The 22,382-nt window shown below is 44.4% G+C and overlaps 1 protein-coding gene across 11 annotated transcripts in view; it reads right to left on the bottom strand.

Moving 5' to 3' along the window:
* Positions 1–22,382, bottom strand: part of CALD1 (caldesmon 1) — a 231,441-nt gene that overhangs the window by 80,904 nt on the left and 128,155 nt on the right. For 6 of the 11 annotated variants that reach the window (XM_054988483.1, XM_054988486.1, XM_054988478.1 and 3 more), the window contains exons 1-2: positions 19,750–19,930; positions 18,862–18,973 (exon numbers count right to left, since the gene is read on the bottom strand). In XM_054988483.1, the coding sequence (XP_054844458.1) occupies positions 18,862–18,932 (71 nt within the window). In that variant the 5' untranslated portion in view covers positions 18,933–18,973; positions 19,750–19,930. Of the gene's footprint in view, positions 1–18,861; positions 18,974–19,749; positions 19,931–22,382 lie in introns of those variants that run through there. The other 5 variants (XM_054988485.1, XM_054988484.1, XM_054988476.1 and 2 more) reach the window with 3 other exon arrangements.

The following is a 22,382-nucleotide window of genomic DNA, read 5'->3' on the forward strand; positions in this document are numbered from 1 at the left end:
TGGTCCACTCGATGTTTTCAAAATGCCAGAAGCTCCCACTTGTCTTTGAACCAGTCTCTGCCCATGTGACTTTCACTGTATAGATGCTCTTTCTGAAGAGTGAGCATAACTTAGCATACCTCATGAAGCCTGAAAAAATGTCCTGCTATGACTGGCCAACTAGGTTAAAGGGGAACTTTAGCCCTTATATCATGGCTTGGGCTTCTTTCTGTCAGTCTTATGTGCCAAGGCTGAATACCCTTCCTCAATTTGATGTCCTTTTATGGCCCCTGCCTGGTTTGTGTCAAAAGGGGGCTGCTGCAGACTTCTGCCAGCTCTCACAGAGAATAGGCATCCATGAACCAAAGTGAGAGCTTTCGGAAGTTGCTTCTTGGGCCAGAACTGGCTCTAAGTTCTGGGTCTGGGTTCCAATCGATCCAAATTCTAAAATTCTGACCACACTCAACCGGGTTGGGAACCCCTGTGTAAGTAGACAAAGTTCAGTTGTGTCAGTGCCAGGCTAGTGTTGTAGGCAGTGAGGCCTGAAACGAGATCTGATGGTTGTAGTTCACGGTCTCTGAGGTCACAGACTGGGGAAGACTGAAGTGGAAAAGCTGGATCCCAAATGCAGCAGGTACTGTTCTGTTGCCCAAGCGAAAGCAGCAGACCAGGCTCCTAGAACGTAGACCTGGCTTGCCCAATCCAGACAGTACCAGGCACCTCCTTCTGCAGTACCAGCACCTCTTTCAGCCTGCAGGCTTGGGCCACTAAAGTGGCAAACATCATGAATACCAGCACATCATTTTTCTTAGAAAAACAGCCCTGCTTATAACCAACAGGAATTTTTATAACCCTGCCAACCAAGCACAAGTGTTGTGTTTTTATTTAGTGTCTATGAATTGTCAGCATTTAAATAAGAACAATTCCAGAAGGGAGCCATTAATATTTATTTATAAACTTCGTTCTTTTAAATAACAGTTATCTTTTTAAAGTTCAGTGGCTTTTATTTTCACTAAGTTATAACCAAGGAAAACTTTCTTTAAATAAATAACTTCCACTTCAGCCCGTTTAGGCATCTTGAGCCAAGATCACATTCATAGTAGCTAAAGGAGGATTATTTTCAGGATAACTTAAGCACCATTAGGACGAGTGTAGAAATTCAGGGGAAATTTTGGGTTCGCAGAACTCAACAGGTCAGACAAGCACTACTGGAGCCCTTATTGATTTGGGCGGGGGGGGGGGGCAGGATCAGCTGTCACTGAAGCCATTTGCTTTAATGTGCAACCACATTCCAATCGGATGGTGTTATTGCAAAATATTTAGCACAAGCAGCAGTTTGCACTAAGTTGCCAAAAGAAAAAAAAATGCAGAATGCTTTCTGTGGGAGTATAAAATAGGTCGGCCACTGTTATTCCAAGGGGCGCTGTAGAACTAAAGAATTCATTCATTATCCAACTCATGCTGACGGCGTTTGCATGCCATCTTGTTGATATTCTGATAGCCCCCCTAAAATGTGCAGAATTCCCACAGGGTTGCAAAAGGCCAAAATTAGCAAGTTTGAAATAATCACAGATATAAATTCAAGAAGGTCTCTGGAGCAAATCAGCCATTATTTTGACTCTTACATGGGAGAGAGTGAAAGGGAATGGGTGGGGGGAAAGTCAACAACACTGTATGAAGATGGAAAGCAGGGGACTGGAAGAATTTCCGATTCTAAAACAATGTGTGGTTAAAAATATTTGAAATTTACTCTGTGCCTGAATATATACTATTTATAGCTGCTGGGTTGCCTATGCCAAAGATTTTACTGCAACAGGATTCTTATGTAACTGCCTCCTCCTTAAAATCTATCCATTGGTCCAATTCATGCCGTACATTTTGATCCCAGCCTTCTTCCAAGATGCTCAGGGTGGCATACGTGGTTCTGTCCTCCCGATTTTCTCCTTGCAACAACCCGGTATGGAAAGCTGACGGAACATGACTGACCCAAGGCCACCCAGTTTCATGACAGTGTGGGGGACTGAGCCAAGCTCTCCCAGATTCCAATCCAATACTCCACACTAGCTCATTGGTTGAACAGCAGCATAAGCACCGGTTCTCAAAGCACTTGAGACAGCCTCCATTTCTCCATTTGAGAACCCACTTGCTTCTCTTCAAAGCATCTCCTCAAGATCTACTCCTCCAGGCTTCATCCGAACCACCCAAGTTCCAGCCCTCTTCAGACAGAAAAGGCAATGTTGTTGATTTACCTTCGTGCCAGAAAAAGTCTTTACCTAGAAATAGGTCGAAACTCTACTCCAAGTGGAATCTCAGCTGCGCCCCTAGGTTTCAACTGGGCATGTCTATAACAGACCTATAACCCAACACATTCCAGCAGACAAATAGGATATTGTGGCAAAGGGACATCTCTGTACTACCCCAAAGCAGGGTTGCCAACTCCAGGTTGAGTAATTCTTGGAGATTTGCCAAGGGTGGGTGGGTAAGGCGAGCTTTCAGGAGGGGAGAACTCTCAAAGGGGTATAATGCCATAGAGGCCACTCTCCAAAGCAGCCAGATCTACAGATCTCTGTAGTCTGTTCTGGGAGATCTTCAGCTTCAAACCTGGGCTCAGAAACTGGGTATGGAATACAAAAAATTCTCAGTTGTAACGAGGAGTGAGGAAAAGAATGTGTCTTCCAAAAGTAGGCAATCCAGAACTCGAGCACAAATGTGACCATGACATGCTCCAGAAATCTAATAAATGAAGGTAAGTCTGGGGTTAGTTTTAAGTCATCCAGTTGGCAGGACTACTTTATCCTTCTCTTAAACTACAGTAAGTCAATCAGAGTATCTGAAATGTTTCTCAGTAGGGTTATACTTGCCAGACTTCCGTTCATTCTTGTAGATTTTTTCTGCCTATTCTGTTGTACAAAGGGATCGTCAAAACGGTTGGCAGCTTATTTTGCCACTACATCTGATAATATAGTGGCATTCTGATGCAAGAATGATCAGGGCATAAGGCACAGTAACCATTACACCTAAACAGCAGTGGTATCTCTAAATCTATGCGCTACGTACTGCTTCCTTCCAGGGGGTATTTTTTCTCCTCCCTTCCAGTACGGCAGTACTGCTGTTGTTGAGAATGATATCTGGAAGTACTCCAGGATGCTGAAGAACACTAAGAAAATGCCAATAATAGGCCTGAGATCTTCTCGTCTTCCTACCGAAACTGCTACTATAAAATGGACACTGAATCTGGCTTGAGAGCAGAATAGAAGCCAAGCAGAGAGTTGACCATCTGACTCTGTGTTCCTCTGACCATGGAAACTTGCAGAACCATCAAATGCGTGTTTGCTCCACAGTCACAATAAGTTCAATGGGACTTACTCCCAAGTAAACATGAATAAGACTGAAGCCTTAATTGCCACGTCCCCGTGGCACCCCCCCCCCCCCGCTCTCCACAATGATCCAGCTAATTTTGGACAGACACTCAGAGAATTTTCATATGCCTTGAAAATAATGATGGCAATACGGCCCTTTCCCCCCTTTTTCCTTGGAGTGGGGGGAGGTTTTGCCAATATCCACATGATCAATGCAACAATAAATGCAGAAGTACTGGATCAACTCTATTCTTCTACCCAAAAGAGAAAGTTCAGCCCAGCTACAGGCTTGCTGGGTGGTTTCCTACAATTCTGCACCTCTGGATCCCAGTTCCCCCTTACTAAAAAGAGAAGCCCGGTGACCTAGTTCACAGGACTGAGGATGAACGGGGTAAGGAAACAGGCTAGCTGTAAACCTTACATAAATAAATAGAACTAATTCATCTCAGAGGAGATATTGCCTCTTATGTATCTCCAGTGGATAGATTTGCTCTTAGTGCTGATTAACTTGATTTGGGAAGCACTAACCCACAACATCTGGGAGCAAAGACAAAAGTGCATTGTGTGCTTGTGTGCATATATACATGTGTGCAAGAGAGAGAGAGAAAGAGAGAGAAAGAAGACATGTATAGGCTCTGTAAGGGAATTTGGCACAGAAACCTACATGTTATTATTCCTCTGTAAATAAGCAGCTTTGTATATTCATTTCAAGTAAAACACTCCAAAACCTGCAATGAGATGTCATTTGAAAGCATGTGGCAAACTGCCACAGATGGCCCGATTCGACTGATCATAATTTGCTAAAATATCTTGGATTCAAATTCTTAGCACCCACCCAGCTGCTTGGCCCCCCAGCCTGCCCAATTGTTCTGTGACCATTCTACAGTATAGCTAACAGAGAACAGAGGAAACCTGTTGGTTGTAACCTGTGCTCTAAACTAGTGAAATAGTAAAGAGTCCAGTAGCACTTTTAAGACTAACCAACCTTATTTGTAGAATAAGCTTTTGAGAACCACAGCTCTCTTCGTCAGATGCAACTAAACTAGTGAATAGTGATTCAAGGATGTCGCCTGTTATAGATCCCATGCTCTAAGCTATACCCACTAGTTACAATAAATTTTAATAATAATAATGTTCAATTTATATACCGCCCTTCAGGACAATTTAACGCCCACTCAGAGTGGTTTACAAAGTATGTCGTTATTATCCCCACAATAATCACCCTGTGAGGTGGATGGGGCTGAAAGAACCCTGGAGGAGAGATGAGCACGAACCAAAATATGAATCAAAACACAGCATGAACTGGCGGTTTGTCAGAGCCCATTTCTGACGAACCGCCATGAACTTTACGCTGGTTTGTTTGGTTCGGTTTTTTGGTTAATCACTGCAGACAGCCTGGCACTGATCAATCAGTTTCCTGGGTAACGGGGATGGACTTTCTGCAGACCTTCTGCTGACCTGGAAGTGGCCTTCTGCTGGCCTGGAAGTGACCTTCTGCTGACCCAGAAGTTATGATTTGCTGACCCGGATGTGATGTTTTCATAAACCAAACAAACCGGTTCGTGAACCAGGGCAGGTTCATGAAAGTTTGTGGTTCGTGAAATGAGACGAACCACAAACCGCATGATTTGTTTTTTTTCCGGTTCGTGCCCATCTCTACTCTGGAGAGCTGTTACTGACCCAAGGTCACCCAGCTGGCTTCAAGTGGAGGAGTCAGGATTCAAACCCAGTTCTCCTGATTAGAGTCCCGCACTCTTATCGACTACAACAAACTGGCTCTCTAACAGCAGTGCAAGCAGGATCATTAGTAGAGCAACTTTCCAAAAAACAAAGGACCTTATAGGGCTCAGGACAGTACCCAAAGAACTGCGTTGCATAGGAGTAATGAGATTTTGCACATTTTCATGCTATCTTGCAACCTACCAATGTTTCAACAATACCATACATGCATTTTATGGGAACTGCAACTCCAAAACTCCAGTGGGCAAATTTGAGGGGTTATTTGGGCCTTTGCCCTGGTTTCTTTTAGCTAGAATTTTAGAGATGGACAGGATATTTTGCTAAATTCCACCCAGACACCACTGCCTCCTCTGGCCCAGCCCTAACTGGCTCCCAGAAAGCTGTTATTCTCAAATAAGAGAACAGCCTCAGAGACATACACTCCCTCCCCTATCATTCTTCCCGCTCCAGAGTGTATTCCCACTCCTTTCCACTACCAATCTTGCTCATGCACCAACGCTAATCATGGTTAACGTTAACCAGGGCCCCCCTTTTAACTAGAATGTGAAGTTAAGGTGATAGGAATTTGTGTCACAGAGGGATGGGGAGTAGGAAGTGCACACTGTCAGGTCTGGCTTCCTATTTGCAAACCACAGATTTTGCGACACCCATGCCAGACCTCTGACCGCCTATCCCACAATCAAGTGATCGTGTGCAATCAACAGAAGCGTGAAAGAGCAAACCAGCTACTCTGTGCAAAATGGCTGCACCACTGAAATCATCTATGTTACCAGAGAAGCCAAACACCACCAGCCTTCTCCTAAAAAGATCCAAAGCAACAGACAGTCTGCAACATCTGCTCTAGCAATCTGAAGTAGCAGCCTCTCAATTTGCACTGCACCTCACTAGTCTCTTTCCCCCTTCCCCTATTCCTCTACCATAAGGAAATCCAAGCAGTCTCTCTATGTGGCATCAGCCAACTGAAAGGACTCCATGCTACAGTGAGAGCTGCTCCATTATCGGTGTTGCTGACCTTCAATGGAATACCAAGTTAGCAAGGCTCACCATAAATGGAATCCATGCACACCCAATGTTTGGAAAAGGCAACACTTGTGCATTTTACGGCTACACACTGTTGCCTTATTAAGACATTGAAGTAACAGTCCAGCAGGAGAATCCTTGGAATGCTCCAACTAACAGAGACCAGAAGAAGCTGTCATGTCACACAGCCTACAAATGAACATTTCAGAGAGGAAGGCAAGCCTCCTGCCCATTAATTTACTAGCAGGGATTGGTGTGCAAAAACCAGCATTTTGCAACAGATATTTTAGTGGCTTTCTACAAATATGGACCACAGTAAGGCTGCCACATAGACAGAATTTTACTGGTCCAGCCAAGGTTTCATCCTCTTGGGCTGTGGCAAAAATTAAACATGTAAAACCAGAACAAAAATCCGAATTGGTCCATTCTCGTTGTTGGCATGCATGAATTTGTCATCATACCTCAGTGTTAGCACTGAGAGCCACACTACAAGTGATAGCAGCCACAAGGTCTTCCTGTGGCCACTGATGCCATATTAGGGTTACCAGGTCCCCTCATCTTTCTGGCGGGAGTGGGAGGAACCCAGCACTTACCTTCTGAATCTTCCAGGAGTTACCTCATTGCGTAGGCCCCAGAAGCACTCCAACAGTTCGCACTGGGCCGATTCTTAAAGAATGGGCTCATTTGGGGCCCAAACCAGCCCATCATGAAGCACAGGAGCACTCCTGCGGTATGTACGATGAAATCGAGAACAGGCCTGTTCCCCTGCCTTCTTCCCCACTGGCCAGGGGAGTGGTGGCATAGGGCGGAGGCTGGGAGCAGGGAATCCCCCACCCCCACTCAGGGGACCGGCAACCCTAATGCCATTTTAGAAGCATTAGAAGGTCTTTTAAAATTGCTGTGAGGCTAGGGTGACCAGGTCCCCTTACCCTCTCAGTGGGAGGGGGGGGACCCAACACTTATTTTGCTGCTCCCATCATGCTCCTTATATGCACGCTTTGCAGCAGCCCAATTCAGCCCGTTTGGGGCCCAAATCAACCCACTGCGAAGCACAGGAGTGCTCTCGGGGCAGCGTGATAACATCACACCCAGGAAGTGATGTCATTGTGCCGCCCCAGGAATGTGCTTGAGAGGCCCATTCCCATGCCTACTCCCCGTCGCTGGCCAGGTAAATGCAGGGGGCAAAGAGTGAAAGCAGGGTATCCCCTGCCCCCACCGGGGGAATGGGATCCCTATGTGAGGCCCTGATCCGAGGAGTAAATGAGGTGCAGCAGACCCAGGAGCTCTTGTTCCCCCACCCCCGCCCCAGCACCTTTTCAGGTGCCAAAACATCAAAGGGGCAAGAGAGAGAAGTAGGGTTGCCAGGTCCAAGTTGGGAAATTCCTGAAGATTTGGGGGGTGGAGTCTGGAAAAAGTGGAGTTTGGGAAGGGGAGGGGCCTCAGAGCAATATAATGCCATAGAGTCTACCCTCCAAAGCAGCCATTTCCTCCAGGAGAACTGATCTGTGTGACCTGGAGATCAGTTGTAATTCCTGGAGAGCTCCAGCTACCACCTGGAGACTGGCAACCTTAAGGAGAAGACCTCTGGGGCCTCTGAGCTGTGTGTGAGCCCCAGATTAAGGCCTTGTAGCAATTTTAAAAGAACTACAAATGCTTCTAAAATATTATCAGCAGACATGGCATGGACCTGTGCTTGCTATCGCTTGTAGTTTGGCTCTAAGACATCACATGGAGGTGATTATACTACAAATGCATCTAGGGCATTACAGCATTTTGTGACAACTCTCGTTTAATCCAGAAGGTCAAGTTTCTTTTGTGCTTTCTCTTCCCTTGGAACAAAATGGTTATCTTCCTTCTTCCCAACCGTATCAACAAAATCCAACAGAAACAATGGTGTTAAAATTTATGCCTGTTGTTGCATCAACTGTGAATAAGTGGTTTATACTGTAAAAATGGCGTTTAAAATGCCCTAAGAGAAACAAATGCAAATGGAAATTTGTCAAAGAAAATAGGAGGGGTGAAAAGGGTGTTCTTGATTATGCATGAAAAAGCGATGAACATCAGTCCCATTTTAACAGCTAGCATTACAGGCAGGTCTGGGAATTGAAAACTATTTGAAGACGATGGCCTTGTCCAATATCCAGTTCCCATGCCCTGCAAGCAAACAGGTCGAGGTTGTGATGGCCTGTAAAGACTTTACAAGCCATAATCAGAATGGAGGGAGGGGCAGGGGATCGGTCAGTACATAAGAGAGGCAGCGACAGGAAAGGAAAAGAAATCTTCAGGAAAGGAATTTGCTGGGCAAGAGGATTCATGCAGGGCTTTCAAAGGCATCCAGAAGAACGGTGCCATAAAGAGTGTGAAGAGGCCAAAAGGGACGGAGAGAGACAGCGCTGCAATTAGTCATTTCTATGGCCCGTGGCGGGCTCACACACATACATGCCCCCTGGGCTCAAATACCTCACAAATTCAAAAGGAATCTTCTGCCTGGTCCCCAACGAGAAAGCTAAGCCAAGGAACAGCCAACAGCCAACGATCTCCTAGTAAATTCAGGGCAAAGCAATGATTCAAAACTGAATGCTCTCGACCATCATTGTCTCCTAGAAACCACTCCAGCAGCTTCTGCCCTTCCCGCACAGATACCAGGTACTTTCCAATCTCTATTCCGTTCCAAAGATTCTTGGTCTAACCCTCTCAAGGGACCTGCAACAAAAAATATGCATTGCTTCTATGAAATTCCTGGAGCGGGTAGAGCCTGGGAAAGACAGGCTCTGGCGAGTGGATAGGTGTCCAGTTTTGGCCCGGACAGTCTGGTATTTGGGGAAACTGTCCAGGAAAAACATCCCTCAAATGCCAGACACCTGGACCGGCCCCTCCCCTATCGGTTTCCCTGTCTAGCGCCCAGCCTCCTGTGGCTGCATGGCACTGCTGCCAGACCAGGAAAATGGCCTGCTAGCTCAGGCACCCAGGCAGCTTCCAGCAGCTGTCCACTGCTGCCCAGGGGTGGCACTCCAACGTGAAGGGGTTTTTTTGTCATGATGATGTCATTTCCTACAGTGACGTCTTCATGCCACAAAAGGTAAGTTCCCCCCATCTCTTCCCAGGGTCCGGTATTAGGCCAGACCCTATCTGGCAATCCTAGGAGGGAAGGGACCTCAGCAGGGTATAAGGCCATAGACTCTACCGCCCAAAGCAGCCATTTTCTTTAGGGGAACTAATCTCGGTAGTCTAGAGATAAGTTTTAATTCTAGGAGATCTCCAGGCCTCACTTGGAAGTGGGTGACCTTAATTGTTCCCAATATCACCTAATCTAAGCAATGATTGATCCGCAGTTCAGAGGGGTGGAACAGTTTCAACAAAGCCCTCTTCCCCCCAAACTGGAATCCCAGCTAGTGCTGGCATTGAGGATTGGCATGGTTAGGCCAATCCCAAGACCCATGGTTTGGCAGAGCACCCAGCACTAACCAGAGATTCTTGGTCCACAGATTCTTTTCAAGAATGGGAGATGGTTCAGGAGGCAACTGCAATGTCAAAGAGGGCCTTGGGGTGATCTCCCATTTGCTTAAAAGAATGTGATGGAGTTGCACCCCACTCCTTCCTCCAAGAGAAGGTCATAAGCATGCATGAACAAGATACTGTACTCAGCACTGGAAAACATTTTACCCAGGGCTCCATTGTAGATATCAGCGTTCAAACAATCAGAACTGGCCCAAAGGCTCCATTTTGCTAGTCACTAGGATTTAAGAAGCAGCTGAGATAACAAAGCTAACCTTGTTTATAGAATAACATCTTTGCTTACAGAAACAGCGATTCCTTTAGGAACGTTTTGATTTGGCACATCATTGCCTCTGAAGCCACTTGCACCTATGTTTGCAAATGGACCATCTGTATGGATATTTAGAATGCCACAAAACCCATACCATATTTCACCTTAAAGGACTACATGCCAAATCCAGCCTTCAGCTGCATGCACATAACAGCCCTGCTTTCTCTGAGGTTGCACAGATAAAACCAAGAGTAGAGGCTACGGTCATAATGTTTATACTTAAAGCATGACAGAACAGAAAACAGAGTCTATCTTGAAAACAGATGTCAGGAAAAAAACCAGCCAAATCAGATGAGAATTTACCTAGCGCAGGCTTGGCCCTACCAACCCAAGTGGCAGATCTGCGGGCCTCGTGAAATGGCAGTGCCTTTCCATATATTGGTGGGTTTCAGTTTACATTTGATGTGAGAATTTTTCCCCCACTGAAAAGGAATGCAAGTTATGCATCAACAGACATTTCCCACAATTTCCCCAAATCCAGGACATAAAGCAGTGCTTACATGGAGTTTGTACAGAAGCCCCCACCTTCCAGAACTGCTTCATAAGGCTCTAAGGATCCATACAGACCCTGAGACAGTCCACAAGGGCCAAGCTAGGGATCCCCCTCTCCCAAACTTCACCCCCACACACACACCACTTACCTGGCCGGTGGGGCAAAAGGCATAGAATAGGCTTTCCGGGCGCACTCCCAAGGCTGGCGAGATGACATCACTGACATCACTGCGCCATCCCAAGAGCGCTCCCGTGCTTCACTGTAGGCCGGTTTGGGCCCCAAATGGGCCAAAGCACACACGCACTCCACAGACTTGAGCAATGACATCAGTTCCCAGAAGTGACATCATTGCACCAGTGCGAGGAGAGTCCACAAGCAGTGAGAAGATAAGCATTGGGTTCCTCCCTCCTTCTGCCAGGAGGGTAAGGGAAACTGACACTCTAGGCCAAGCTCAGGGAAACGCCCTGATCCCCAACTGAGCAAATGCGCAGGAAGCCTCCCTTTGTATACCCCACACAAGCTCCACCCACCGTCACACAGGCAGCCACAGTACATGGCTGCAGTACAAAAATATTCACCATTTTTTAGTAATGTAGCCACTGAGAGTCTCATACCGAGTCTGAGAACATTTACCTGAAATTGATGAGGCTTTTATCTTGAATAAGCAGGCTGAGGCTTGGACTGTAACTCTGAACCACAGCCTACCAGCTCCTAACAGTCAAGAATGAAAACTTAATGTCTTTGCAGATGCTTGTTTACCAAATTAACGAATACATAACTTATAATGTCATTTGGGGCACATTTCATCATCAAAGACAGGAGTCCTAATGGAGGGCCAAACTGCATGTGACAATGAAATTCCATGACTGGAACTCCAGAATTTGGCCTGGAAAAACAGACATGAGGTGATTATGGATTGCGGCTGCACCACTAGAGAAGGTACCGTTTACTCTTCCCTCGCAGACGCCATGAATCAGCTAAGACTTGATGGCACAGACATACAGAAAAAAGCAGACAGAACCAACAAAGAAAGAGGATTATGACGAGGGCATCCTATTGCCTTACTTGTCTTCAATCATTACTCCTCTTTTAAGGGATCATATTCAAAAACTCATGAAAGCTAAATAAGTAAATGAGATCCTTCAGCAAGTAGATTCAGCTGGGAGCTTCATTAACAGATAAGCAAGCTTATTTTTTCTTGCCGGATCAAAACCATAACTTAACTCAGGCGTGCAGCCACTTGCCAACTATACTTCCTTCTACTTGTTATCTACCCTCTACTTCAGAAGTTTATTTAAAGATCTAGCCTTAGCTTTGTATCTTTTTTTAAAAAAAATATTGGATCACAAATTCATCATGAGATAATTTAGATATTAAAACATATGGAGCAACAAGCTTTGATATTAAGTTAATCTATTGCATGTTTTGTGTTTGGAAAATATAAAAATAATTTTTGCACCACAAATTAAAAACTTCATAAACTTAATTTAAAAATGGGATATTTTGGAATAACGTCATTTGGCAACAATTATTCTATTGTCTAGTATTTTCAGAGTCCAGCAAATTGATTTAGATGCAAAGAATATCAAGCCAAATCCAGAGAAAGTTAACTAAGCACTTAGTTTCCCTCTGTTTCAAAGAACAAAGAACACAAAACTAGAGAAGTGCAATTCACATGAGGAATTCAAATTTTGTTTTTGCAAGTTTAAACAGTTCTGTAGCGAATTTACTCAACTCTGCTTATTTCCAGGTGCATTCTGATTCACTGCTCTCAGTTTGTATAGGACTAGAATGGTAGTATATGTTCATTTTTCATTTAGAGTGGTACTGCACCATGGATTCTGTAGTCTTTAAACTGCAAAAAGTAGGTTGGATTCAACTAGTTTTTACACAATCTTCTCAATTCCTCTCCTTATTCCAGCTCTCATCACGCATAGCTTTTGTCCATGCAGGGCCCATGATCCCCCATATAGCCCTTTTGGCGGTCAAAGGTAACCCCCTCCTCCCTTTTTTTACTAGCAGAAAAGCCCATTGGATTCAAGTCACTAGGCTGTTCTTGTTCACACACATTTCACTTGATCTTTCTATACATCAGAGGAATTGTTAATCAAGCTGTTTCACTTTCCACATTGTAACAGCAAGACATCCCAAACAGCCAGAGAAGCAGCAATTGGGGCGGATGGGCTTAAATCCCAATTTTGTCTGTAATAGTCTAAATACTATTTAGACTAGCCAGTTTGGTGTAGTGGTTAAGAGCACAGGACTCTAATCTGGAGAGCCAGGTTTGATTCCCCACTCCTCCACTTGAAGCTAGCTGGGTAACCTTGGGCTAGTCACAGCTCTCTGGAGCTCTCTCAGCCCCACCCACCTCACAGGGTGTTTGTTGTGGGGATAATAGTAACATACTTGTAAACTTCTCTGAGTGGGCATTAAGTTGTCCTGAAGGGCGGTATATAAATCGAATGTTGTTGTTATTATTATTACTCCATTTTTTAAACAAATCAGTTTCAAGGTACTGTGTGATACCCTGACAGTTCAAGACAATGGAACTTGGGTGAATGTTTTTTATTAGAAAATAGGATTCAAGTCACCAAATAGTCCAGAAGAAAGAGTTTTAACAGGCAGATTTTTAAGTGAGAGCAAATATTTTCCTAAATTGCCGCACTACTTACACTGACTGGGTCTCTTCACATTACTGTTGTAAATCAGTAGATGAGAATTAAACTCATAAACAGCCAGGTCTTTTAATGAAAATGCCTTTTCAGCTATAACAGCAACATTGGGAGTCTTCAGTGATAGAACGGAAAATAAATATTTTAGCTGCACAGTTCTGTGGTTTACATATGCCCGGGGGCGGGGCGGGGGACTCTCAAAAGACATTTCATTCCAAGTTGCTCTCTTGTTTTGATCTCCCTCCAAACTGATAACTTAGCACAGAATTAGTCTCAGGATTTCTGTGGCTTCTTTACAGTAGACAGCGCTTTGCTGTCTTTAGCCTTGATTCTTATCACCTTATTAACACGGCAAGGCACATGGCCATAGTTGCCCGCATTTTATAGACGGGAAAAGCCACTGCTCAGTGGCAGAGCACATGCTTTGCACAGCAAAAGCTCCAAGGTTCAATCCTTGAAATCTCCAGAAAAAGGGATCACAGTAGATGATGCAAAAAACCTCTACTTGAGAACTTGGAGTGCTGTTGCCAATCAGAAAAGACCATATTGACCTTGCTGGACCAATGGTCTGACTTGGTAGACAGCAGCTTCACACATTCAGATGTAGAACGGAAACCAGAACCACACATTTGCTCTAAGCAAAGGCTAACTAAAGCCCATGGCTGAGCAAGTAGATCCATGCAGGGCTGAGCAAGGCATTTTTCTGCCCTAAGTGACTGTACCAGTCTGAGAGGTATCCTCCAAGACTCCTTGCCAAAAATGGGAGGTAGACATGTTAGTCTAAAGAACCAAGATGTCTACCTACAATGTTTATTTGTACTTCTGAAAATTTCTGAGAAAAAAAATCAAAATTCATACCCTCTTCAAAATGAGGGCTTCAGCAATAGAATTTATAATCTAGAGACATTCCCTGATATTTATGAATGCTAGGGAACTGGTAGTTTGAGGGCTTGCCCAATGATGACTTTAGCTAGAGCTAGAAGAAGGCTAAAAGACTGTTGTACAAGATGCTTTAGTCCTTCTTCCCAGGGCTTTTTTTCTGGGAAAAGAGGTGGTGGAACTCAGTGGGTTGTCCTCAGAGAAAACGGTCACATGGCTGGTGGCCCCGCCCCCTGATCTCCAGACAGAGAGGAGTTTAGATTGGCGCGGAGATCAATCTAAACTCCCCTCTATCTGGAGATCAGGGGGCGGGGCCACCAGCCATGTGACCATTTTCAAGAGGTTCCGGAACTCCGTTCCCCCGCGTTCCCCCTGAAAAAAAGCCCTGCTTCTTCCTATTAAAGTGGCTTTAAGCCATTCTTTGGTCTAGTAGTCTTATTGGTGGAAGTACCAGAAATATTACTGTGATAACTAACAAGGATGCATTAAACTCCACTTAGAAATGATATTAACATTGTGAGCTGACAAAGCCAGAGTAAAATTGTCACAGCCAGTACCGAATCAAAAACGCCAAAGAGCATTTACAATTGCAGCCATCCTGGATGTTGGTTACAAACGTGCTGAAGAATTTAAAACGTTGGTAATCACGGCACCCATTTCTGCTGAACTGGCATAATTCAAGCCAGACACGAACAGTGCAGAATTTCTGAAAATCCCTAGTGTGTATTAAAATGTGGAAATACTGTGGGTTTTTATACCATTGCTTAATTAGTTGCAATACCACAACTAATCAATCTTTAATCAGTTGACGGCTAGAACGTATGCATTTCCCCAAATATGCGGTTTCAGGCCTCAGCCTTCACGCTTGGCTTCTTCATCAATGTATTCAAGGAAGGGTGAGCAAAGTCCTAGAGTTGAGGATACGCGACGCGCTTTTAAGCCTCTAAGCTAGAACAGCTGGGGAACTGAGGCCTGGGTATGGCTATCACTAGAGTTATTTGGCAGAGGGAGGGTATCTCCCTCCTAATAGCAAGTGTGATAATCCCATACCAGTCTTTAGGGCAGCAGAAAGTAGTTATCTACAAATAAGGTAGGGGGAATTACTTCAGGTACTTGCCAGAGGTGCAGAAAAAAATATTAGTTTATACATTTTTTTTTAAATTCTCATCGTTCTCTAGAAGCTACGGAAAATGTTAAGGGCAGTGAACATCATTAAAAAGAGAAAAATGAAAAAAAGATGGGTAAAGAAAGATTGATCTGATTAAGCCTTTAACAGTTCCAGGGTGTGGAGGGGATAAACTGTGAGGTATGCATTCCGTAATTCTTATCCCCCTTCCCAATGGAAGACATTTTAGGATTTCTGAACACTTTAAAGCTAGGAATTCTGCTGAATTAATTAAAATCACAGTGAATTAAGATCACAGTGAATTAAGCTCCCTCCCCAGGAAGGGTGAAAGGTGCAAAAAAAAGGGAGGAGGGGAATAGGGCTGGAGGATTGCATCACATGATGAGCGCATTCTCTGCTCCCAAATTTCCTACACTGCCTCCATACAGCATGGGAACGGAGAAACAATATATCCCCATCCTTCATTATAAAACACAAGTTTAAAGACAGATGAACGAACAGTTTCCAGCTTGCAGTAATAACTACTGCACTATAGCACTACACTGCTGAGTTTCAGGGATAGGCGATCAGCAATGTCATGTTATTGTGGTAACAGGGATAATTTCTCAGTTTTTTAAAAAATTTCCCCTTCCATGATGCTTTGTGGGTTACCCATTGATTATGTCTTTAAAGGTAGAACTAAAGGTTACAAGAGACATGCAACTACTGTTGCTCCATGACACCTGCTCCCCCTCCTCTTACTGATAAGGTCCAGGGTATCACAACAGTGACATGAGATCATTGCTAGCGGCTGGCAAACAATCCCCCTGCTGGATTCAGAATTGGGCTTGTGCATCTGTGGAATGTTATGGAAAGGAATCATGTTTCCCCACCCACTACCCAAATACAATCCCCAAATTCAAAAAATCCTGTTGCACTCTTAGATCTCCCCACCATGAACACACAAGACTGCCTTGTACTGAATCAGATGGTTGGTCCATCACTGGGGATGGAACCTGGGACCTTCTGCATGGCGGGCAGATGCTCTACCCGCCATGCAGGTATCATAGCGCCACCGCCCCTCCTCTGGGATGTCTTTGGATGTAGTGGCTGCACTGCTGTGGCAGCAAGGAGAAAGGTGACTTTCCAGGATGCTGAACGCTGCCTCGATGTGATGTCAGACACCCTGGGGGTGGAGAGTGCCCTCAAGTCATAGCTAACTTACGGTGACCACTGCTGAAGTTTTCAAGGCAAGAGACGAATGGAAGTGGTTTGCCATTGCCCGCCTCTGCATAGTGACCCTGGTGTTCCTTGGAGGTCTCTCATCCAATTACTAACCAAGGCCAACCCTGCTTAGCTTCCGAGATTATATTCCCAAGTGTTCCTGCCACCATCAGCACATCAGCAACTACAGCTGTAGCAGCCAAGTAAATAAATTTGTTGCGGGGAGAGGGGGGAACAGAACTCTGGTTTGGATTACAATCTGACCCGAAGAACTCTTGGTTCATCATGCCAGGCTTGGATTGGAGGCAACATAAAAAGCTGCCGAAATGAGCGATCCAAATGTGGTCATCGTCACATATCCATGCCAGAACCAGTTGCTGAATTTCCAGCCATGATGAATTTGTCAAAAGCACATGAGTCCTGCACTCCTTTGCTCAAGAAGCATGCAGTTTTCCAATGTGGATGTGGGACAGTGATCAAGCCCTAGCAAAGAGAAAATGGTACCACCCAGTAAAGGGCTCATGATGAGAACTGGGAAGAGGGGAGGATTTAAGAGTGAAAATGAAAACAACCCAGAGATCTTTCACTGGCCGAAGCGAACAAAAGGGAGAGGCAGCCTCTCCTTCCACAAAGGATATGAGTAATACAAAGTGAACCATATTCTTGAATTCTTACTTCTCATAACAAACAAATGAAAAGGCTAGAGGCAATTTGTCAAGAGAACTGGTGGATATGATAAAAGCATCTTTTTTCGTAATGTATATTTCTAGTCAGATATGTTTTAAAGAATCATAAAAACCTGCACCATTATTTGACCGGAGACCAGATACCATCAAGAGCCAATGTGTTATACAGAGAGTACAGAGAAATTGATTTTGATTACTGAAACTATGCAGGAGCAGAACAGAGGCGAGATTTCGGTCCAAATCTGAGCCCTATTTGGTAGCTATTATCGTTTTAAAATGCTGCAAAGTTCTGATCCTCTGCATCATATCTGACCTTCAGCCCTAATCCACACTGGGTGGCCTTGAAGCAGCAGGCACTCTTTCTTAACCTAACCTGCTTTACGGGGTTCTACGGACACACTGCAGGAAGGAGAGAAAGCAGAACAGTTCCGATGAGTATAATGGTTTAGACAGGGATCCTTTGGCTCCTGCACTCCTTCCCCCTTCCATCTCCTCTTATGTACAGAAAACCAAAGGCAGTTACACCATCCAAACCCTACTTTGAATCTCTAATTGGAATCTTGGTTTCGAGTGAAGATAGTATACCATTGTCTGTGGTTCGTCAAAGTGGGCCTTATCTATCGAGCAACATTCAGTGGCAGAAGAAGGGATGTACAAACATGACCTTTCTCATTTATTTCTTTTCTGTTTGTTTATTGTCATTAAGAGCCTTTTTCATTCCACCCTTTTCCATTACTGGCATTCTAGAATCCTTCGTTTCTTTGACGCCCTTTCAACACAATCGATGCATAAATCATGCTGGAAAACCTATACACTATATGGGGGGGGGGGGGGAATTGGCACCGGGAACCAGAATATGTCCTGAAAATAAGAACATGGTCTTCTATGCACAAGAAAGAGGTTTGTGGTGCTGCCGGGGAAACGGCTGAGGACCGTCCGCCCCCATGCCACAAACTCGAGCAGAATCAGGCTCCGGGGCACTTGGGAACTTTGGTTCATCACATTTGGCTGTACAAACATCAGAGTCAAGTCAGGTGAACTTGGCTCATGCCAGATGTGACATCTAATTTGGGCCTCAGACATTAGAGGTATGGAAATCCAGCAAAACTTTTCTGGAGAGAAAGATTTAAAGAGCTCCTGGCCTGTATGTCGGCTCAGAGGAAAGTAAGAGTCCACCAGTCATCACTGCGATTACAGGCTTTGCTAGAGCCAGATGGGGGGAAACCTGGCCCCCAAGGCCCCCAGTTGCCTATCCCCAGTGTAAATATTATAGAATCAAATTTTGCTTTCCTTTCCACTGATGTCATAGAAAGCAAACGAGCAGAAATTAGTTCCTTTGGACTGAGTCTGAAAGGCTGCACTGAAATTAGAAATTCTATCCATTAATAATAAGTACTGGTATTTACTGTTCCATAATATACTGTTAGAACACATTAAAAACGTTCCCAACCAGATTCAGCTCAAACACCCTGTAATTTCATCTTCGAGTCCCAAACACAATTGCTCCTACATGACAGTAATTAGACATTTTCAAACATGGCTATTACCAGCTTCTCCTGTTTCCTTCTAATAAGGCATATAAACTCTCCAAAAGGGCTCATAACTGTCTTCCCCTTTAGTTCAGTAATACTCACCCCCTGCCTCCCCAAGACGTAATTGGTGGCAACTGCAGTTTACAGAAAGGACTAGTGGTCATGCCGGGGTAGAGTTCATTATATGTCACAGCGTTACCTATTACTGTTTTTGCAAACATGTGGGCAGCAAGCTCTGTTGAACTGCCATTCTTCTCCATATATTTAACCAGAGGAAGTCTCAAAGACAATGCTAATTAAAAAAAAAATCAAACCGCAGACAGAATTTCCAAATAAAATTACTCACCTCTCTGCTTCCAGGCGCATCTCCTCTCGTTTCTGCCTCCTGAGCTCTCTGCGACGTTCAAAGTCATCCATGGCTTATATTCAAGCTCTGATAAAAATTCCCAAAGGCAGAACTTTAAATGAGAAAAAGGGGAGAAGGAAACAGTTTAGAGAGAAACATGGAGGATGCTTTTAATTAACTGGGCCAAAATTAATTTTCCATTTGACTTGTAAATTCAACTCCAGGTTGTATTCTCCTTCTCACCCTTCTACCCCCTTTATAATATACTTGATCCCCCAAAGTTGCTAAAATAAACAAGATTCATTAAATGCCTAGTATTGAAAATATAGCCCATTTTGGACTTCAGCTCCTTAGGCTAAAGTGAAGACAAATATTTTATTGTACCATATTGTCAGCTAGATGCATATTTGGGTTTTTTAAAAAGCTATTATTGTATTTCCACTAACATTGCATTATTATTAACAAAACAATGTGTACATATTCATTCATCACAGTCCGGTTGTAAGGAATATGCATAGGACATATATGTTGCTTACAAGAACTTGGATATAAATTCATTTCATCACAGGTCTTTCGCAGACTTAGAAAAAATTAACAGGATTCGTATTTTTCTTTTTGAATGCAACTCTTCTCCAGGCAAAATGCTACTAGAACTGAAAAGATATTTTACCTCACTAACAATAAAGATAAAAAGAGACATTTTGAAAAGACTAAAGGTGGATTGGAGAGGAGGGAGGAGAGAGAGAGAAAAACTTGGGGGTTTTAAAATATCATTTAACAAAAGGGAGTTTTGTTATAAATCTGGTTTCACAAAGCCAAGCCAAGGGGTCTTTGTGGGGGGGGGGGAGGCTGGTAGCTTTAATATCTGCAATTTAATCATGCACCTACCTTCTTCTCGATGACTTACTCCATAAAATATTTGCTCCCCTTTTATAGTTCCTTCATATGCAAACCTCTTTCAGCCTTTGGTTTATATCCCATCGAGACAAATATAGGAGAATATTCCTGCAGGCCCCCAAACTAAAAATGACTACCAGAAAAGGGAAAGCCGTTCTCTTTTTGTCCCTGCTTTGTTTACAGAGCTGTCAGTGGTTAGTTAAACTCTGCCTGGAATCTGGCATTTAAGGCCTGCTCCAAGATTGCTTCCTGTGCAGAGCTGGAGGCCTCAACTTCCTCTGGAATTCTAGCCTAGACGCTGCTGCACTCGGGGTGCTTTTATTTCTTCTCCCTCCTCCTTCAAAAATTTCCAGCTCCTTAGTTCAAGTGCAGGCGCTTACAGTGAGGAAAAGGCATATTTTTCTGAACCGATTACTCTTTCGCGCTTTTAAAAAGAGGCACATGCAAACTTGGTCTGTGTGCGTGACTTGGTCTGAATGGTCTGGTTTTTAAGACTAATTTTTAATAGGGTTTGTTGGCACCGTTTATGAGTCAATTGGGATGAAGGGGGGGGAGGGGGGACACCTCCCTTGGTGTGCCTTAATATTTGAACGCAGCCAAGGGGTGGCCTCTAGCAGAGAGGAGGGGAGAAAACATTAGTGTCTGATCATTCCCTCAAATATTTTCTTATTACAGAGGAGTTAACTAGAGTCTAGCAGGGCGCCTGGGAAAGACTCTTCTCTGCCTAACATCCTGGACAGCGTCTCCCAGTCAGAGTAAACAACACTGAGCTGATAAACCAGACTCAGTAGCACGGTGACCAGCCTTCAGCTGGAGCCTGGAGATCGCCTGGAGTTACAACTGATCTCCAGAGTAGAGAGACCAGTTCACCTGGAGAAAACGGCTGTTTTGGAGTGTAGACTCTATTGCATTGTGCCCCACTGAGGTCCCTCCCCTCCCCAAGCCCCACCCTCCTCAGGCTTCCCAGGAATTTCCCAATCTCGAGTTTCAGGTGGGTAGCTGCGTTGGTCTGTAGTGGAAGAGCAAGATTCGGGTCCAATAGCACCTTAAAGACCATCAAGATTTCTAGGGTATGAGCTTTCGAGAGTCCCTTCTGATGAAGGAAGCTTTCCGGAGTTGGCGACCGTAGGTATAAGACAGCTTCATACGTGCATAAAGGGCAAGAAGCCAGCAGCTCCTATACTCCCTTGAGCTCACACAAGCAGGTAAGGGTGCAGAGAAGCCCTGAAAAACAACATCCGAACTAGCTCTCAGTTGCACACTTGGGTTCACCCCTATCTAGGGTTGCCAGCCTCCAGGTGGTGGCTGGAGATCTCCCGGAATTACAACTCGTCTCCAGGCCATAGAGATCAGTTTCCCTGGAGAAAATGGCTGCTTTGGAGGGTGGACTCCATGACATTATACCCTGCTGTGATCCCTCCTTTCCCCAAATCCTGTCCTCTCCATGCTGTATCCCTCGAATCTCCAGGAATTTCCCAACTTGGAACTGGCATTATACCTTGCTCCTGCTCTACCCAAACCTCCTCCTTCTCCAGGCTCCCCCCCCCCACATCTCCAGGAATTTCCCAACCTGGAGCTGGCAACCTTACCCCTATCAGTTTCTCTCTATTACACATGACCTTCAAGGAAGCTCTTTCTCCCATCTTTCCTCTATTAGTCTCTCTAAAATCTCTCCCGTGATCTTCATGTAGGAGTAGTTTATAGAACTGCTTTGCAGTGGCACAAGGACTGATCTTCAGGAAAAGAAACTGAATATTGTATCATGTATCCGAAACACTGCATTTTGCAGGGCTGGGCCTTGCCCAACTCAGCCCGGCTCCAGAGGGAAGAAGGGCTACCCCAGCTAAGCAGGCTGTTTGTTTGGGGTGAATGGAAGAGGATGAGCCCAAAGAACAAAGGGAAAGCAGCCAGGGCCTGGAAAAGTTCCACATCAACAGTTAGCAACCAGATAACAGACAGAGCTGGCCCTCTCCTGCATTATACTTCTTTTGAAATTATAGTAATTGTGTGTACATTTGAATCTACAAGTGTAAACTAGCATATATGAGTTTTGTGCACATTTTTGCCTTCTTTTTCCAAGGGCAATGGCCTCTTTTTGGTTATCCATAGATTGCCACCCAAGTTGGGATCTTATTGGCTCTATCATTATAGTAAACAAACTTGTTCTTTGAACAAATTTTAATCTTTAGAACTTATTTACAGATCTCTCAAGTCTTGGCCTTCTGTCTATCTGCTCAGGCCAGAACAGAGGAGAGAGATAAAGTACACTTGTTTACTTCCTGGCTTCTCCCAGGAGCTACCACTTAGTTTTTTTCTGTATTGCTGCAGGGGTCAATTGGATATAGCCAGCATTATACCTGGCTGAAAATGCAGATGCAGTCCTTGGACTACAATTAATATTTGTGTATCATTTTGTGCAATGATATTATTAAGTTAGTTGTTGTAGATTTTCCGGGCTGTATGGCCGTGGTCTTGGCATTGTAGTTCCTGACGTTTTGCCAGCAGCTGTGACTGGCATCTTCAGAGGTGTAGCACCGAAAGACAGAGATCTCTCAGTGTCAATGTGTGGAGAAGATGTTAGCAGGTAATTTATATCTACTCAGGAAGGTGGGTTTGGGCTGAGT

The sequence above is a fragment of the Eublepharis macularius genome, chromosome 9 (genome assembly GCF_028583425.1).
Source record: "Eublepharis macularius isolate TG4126 chromosome 9, MPM_Emac_v1.0, whole genome shotgun sequence".
Classification (NCBI taxonomy): Eukaryota; Metazoa; Chordata; class Lepidosauria; order Squamata; family Eublepharidae; genus Eublepharis; species Eublepharis macularius.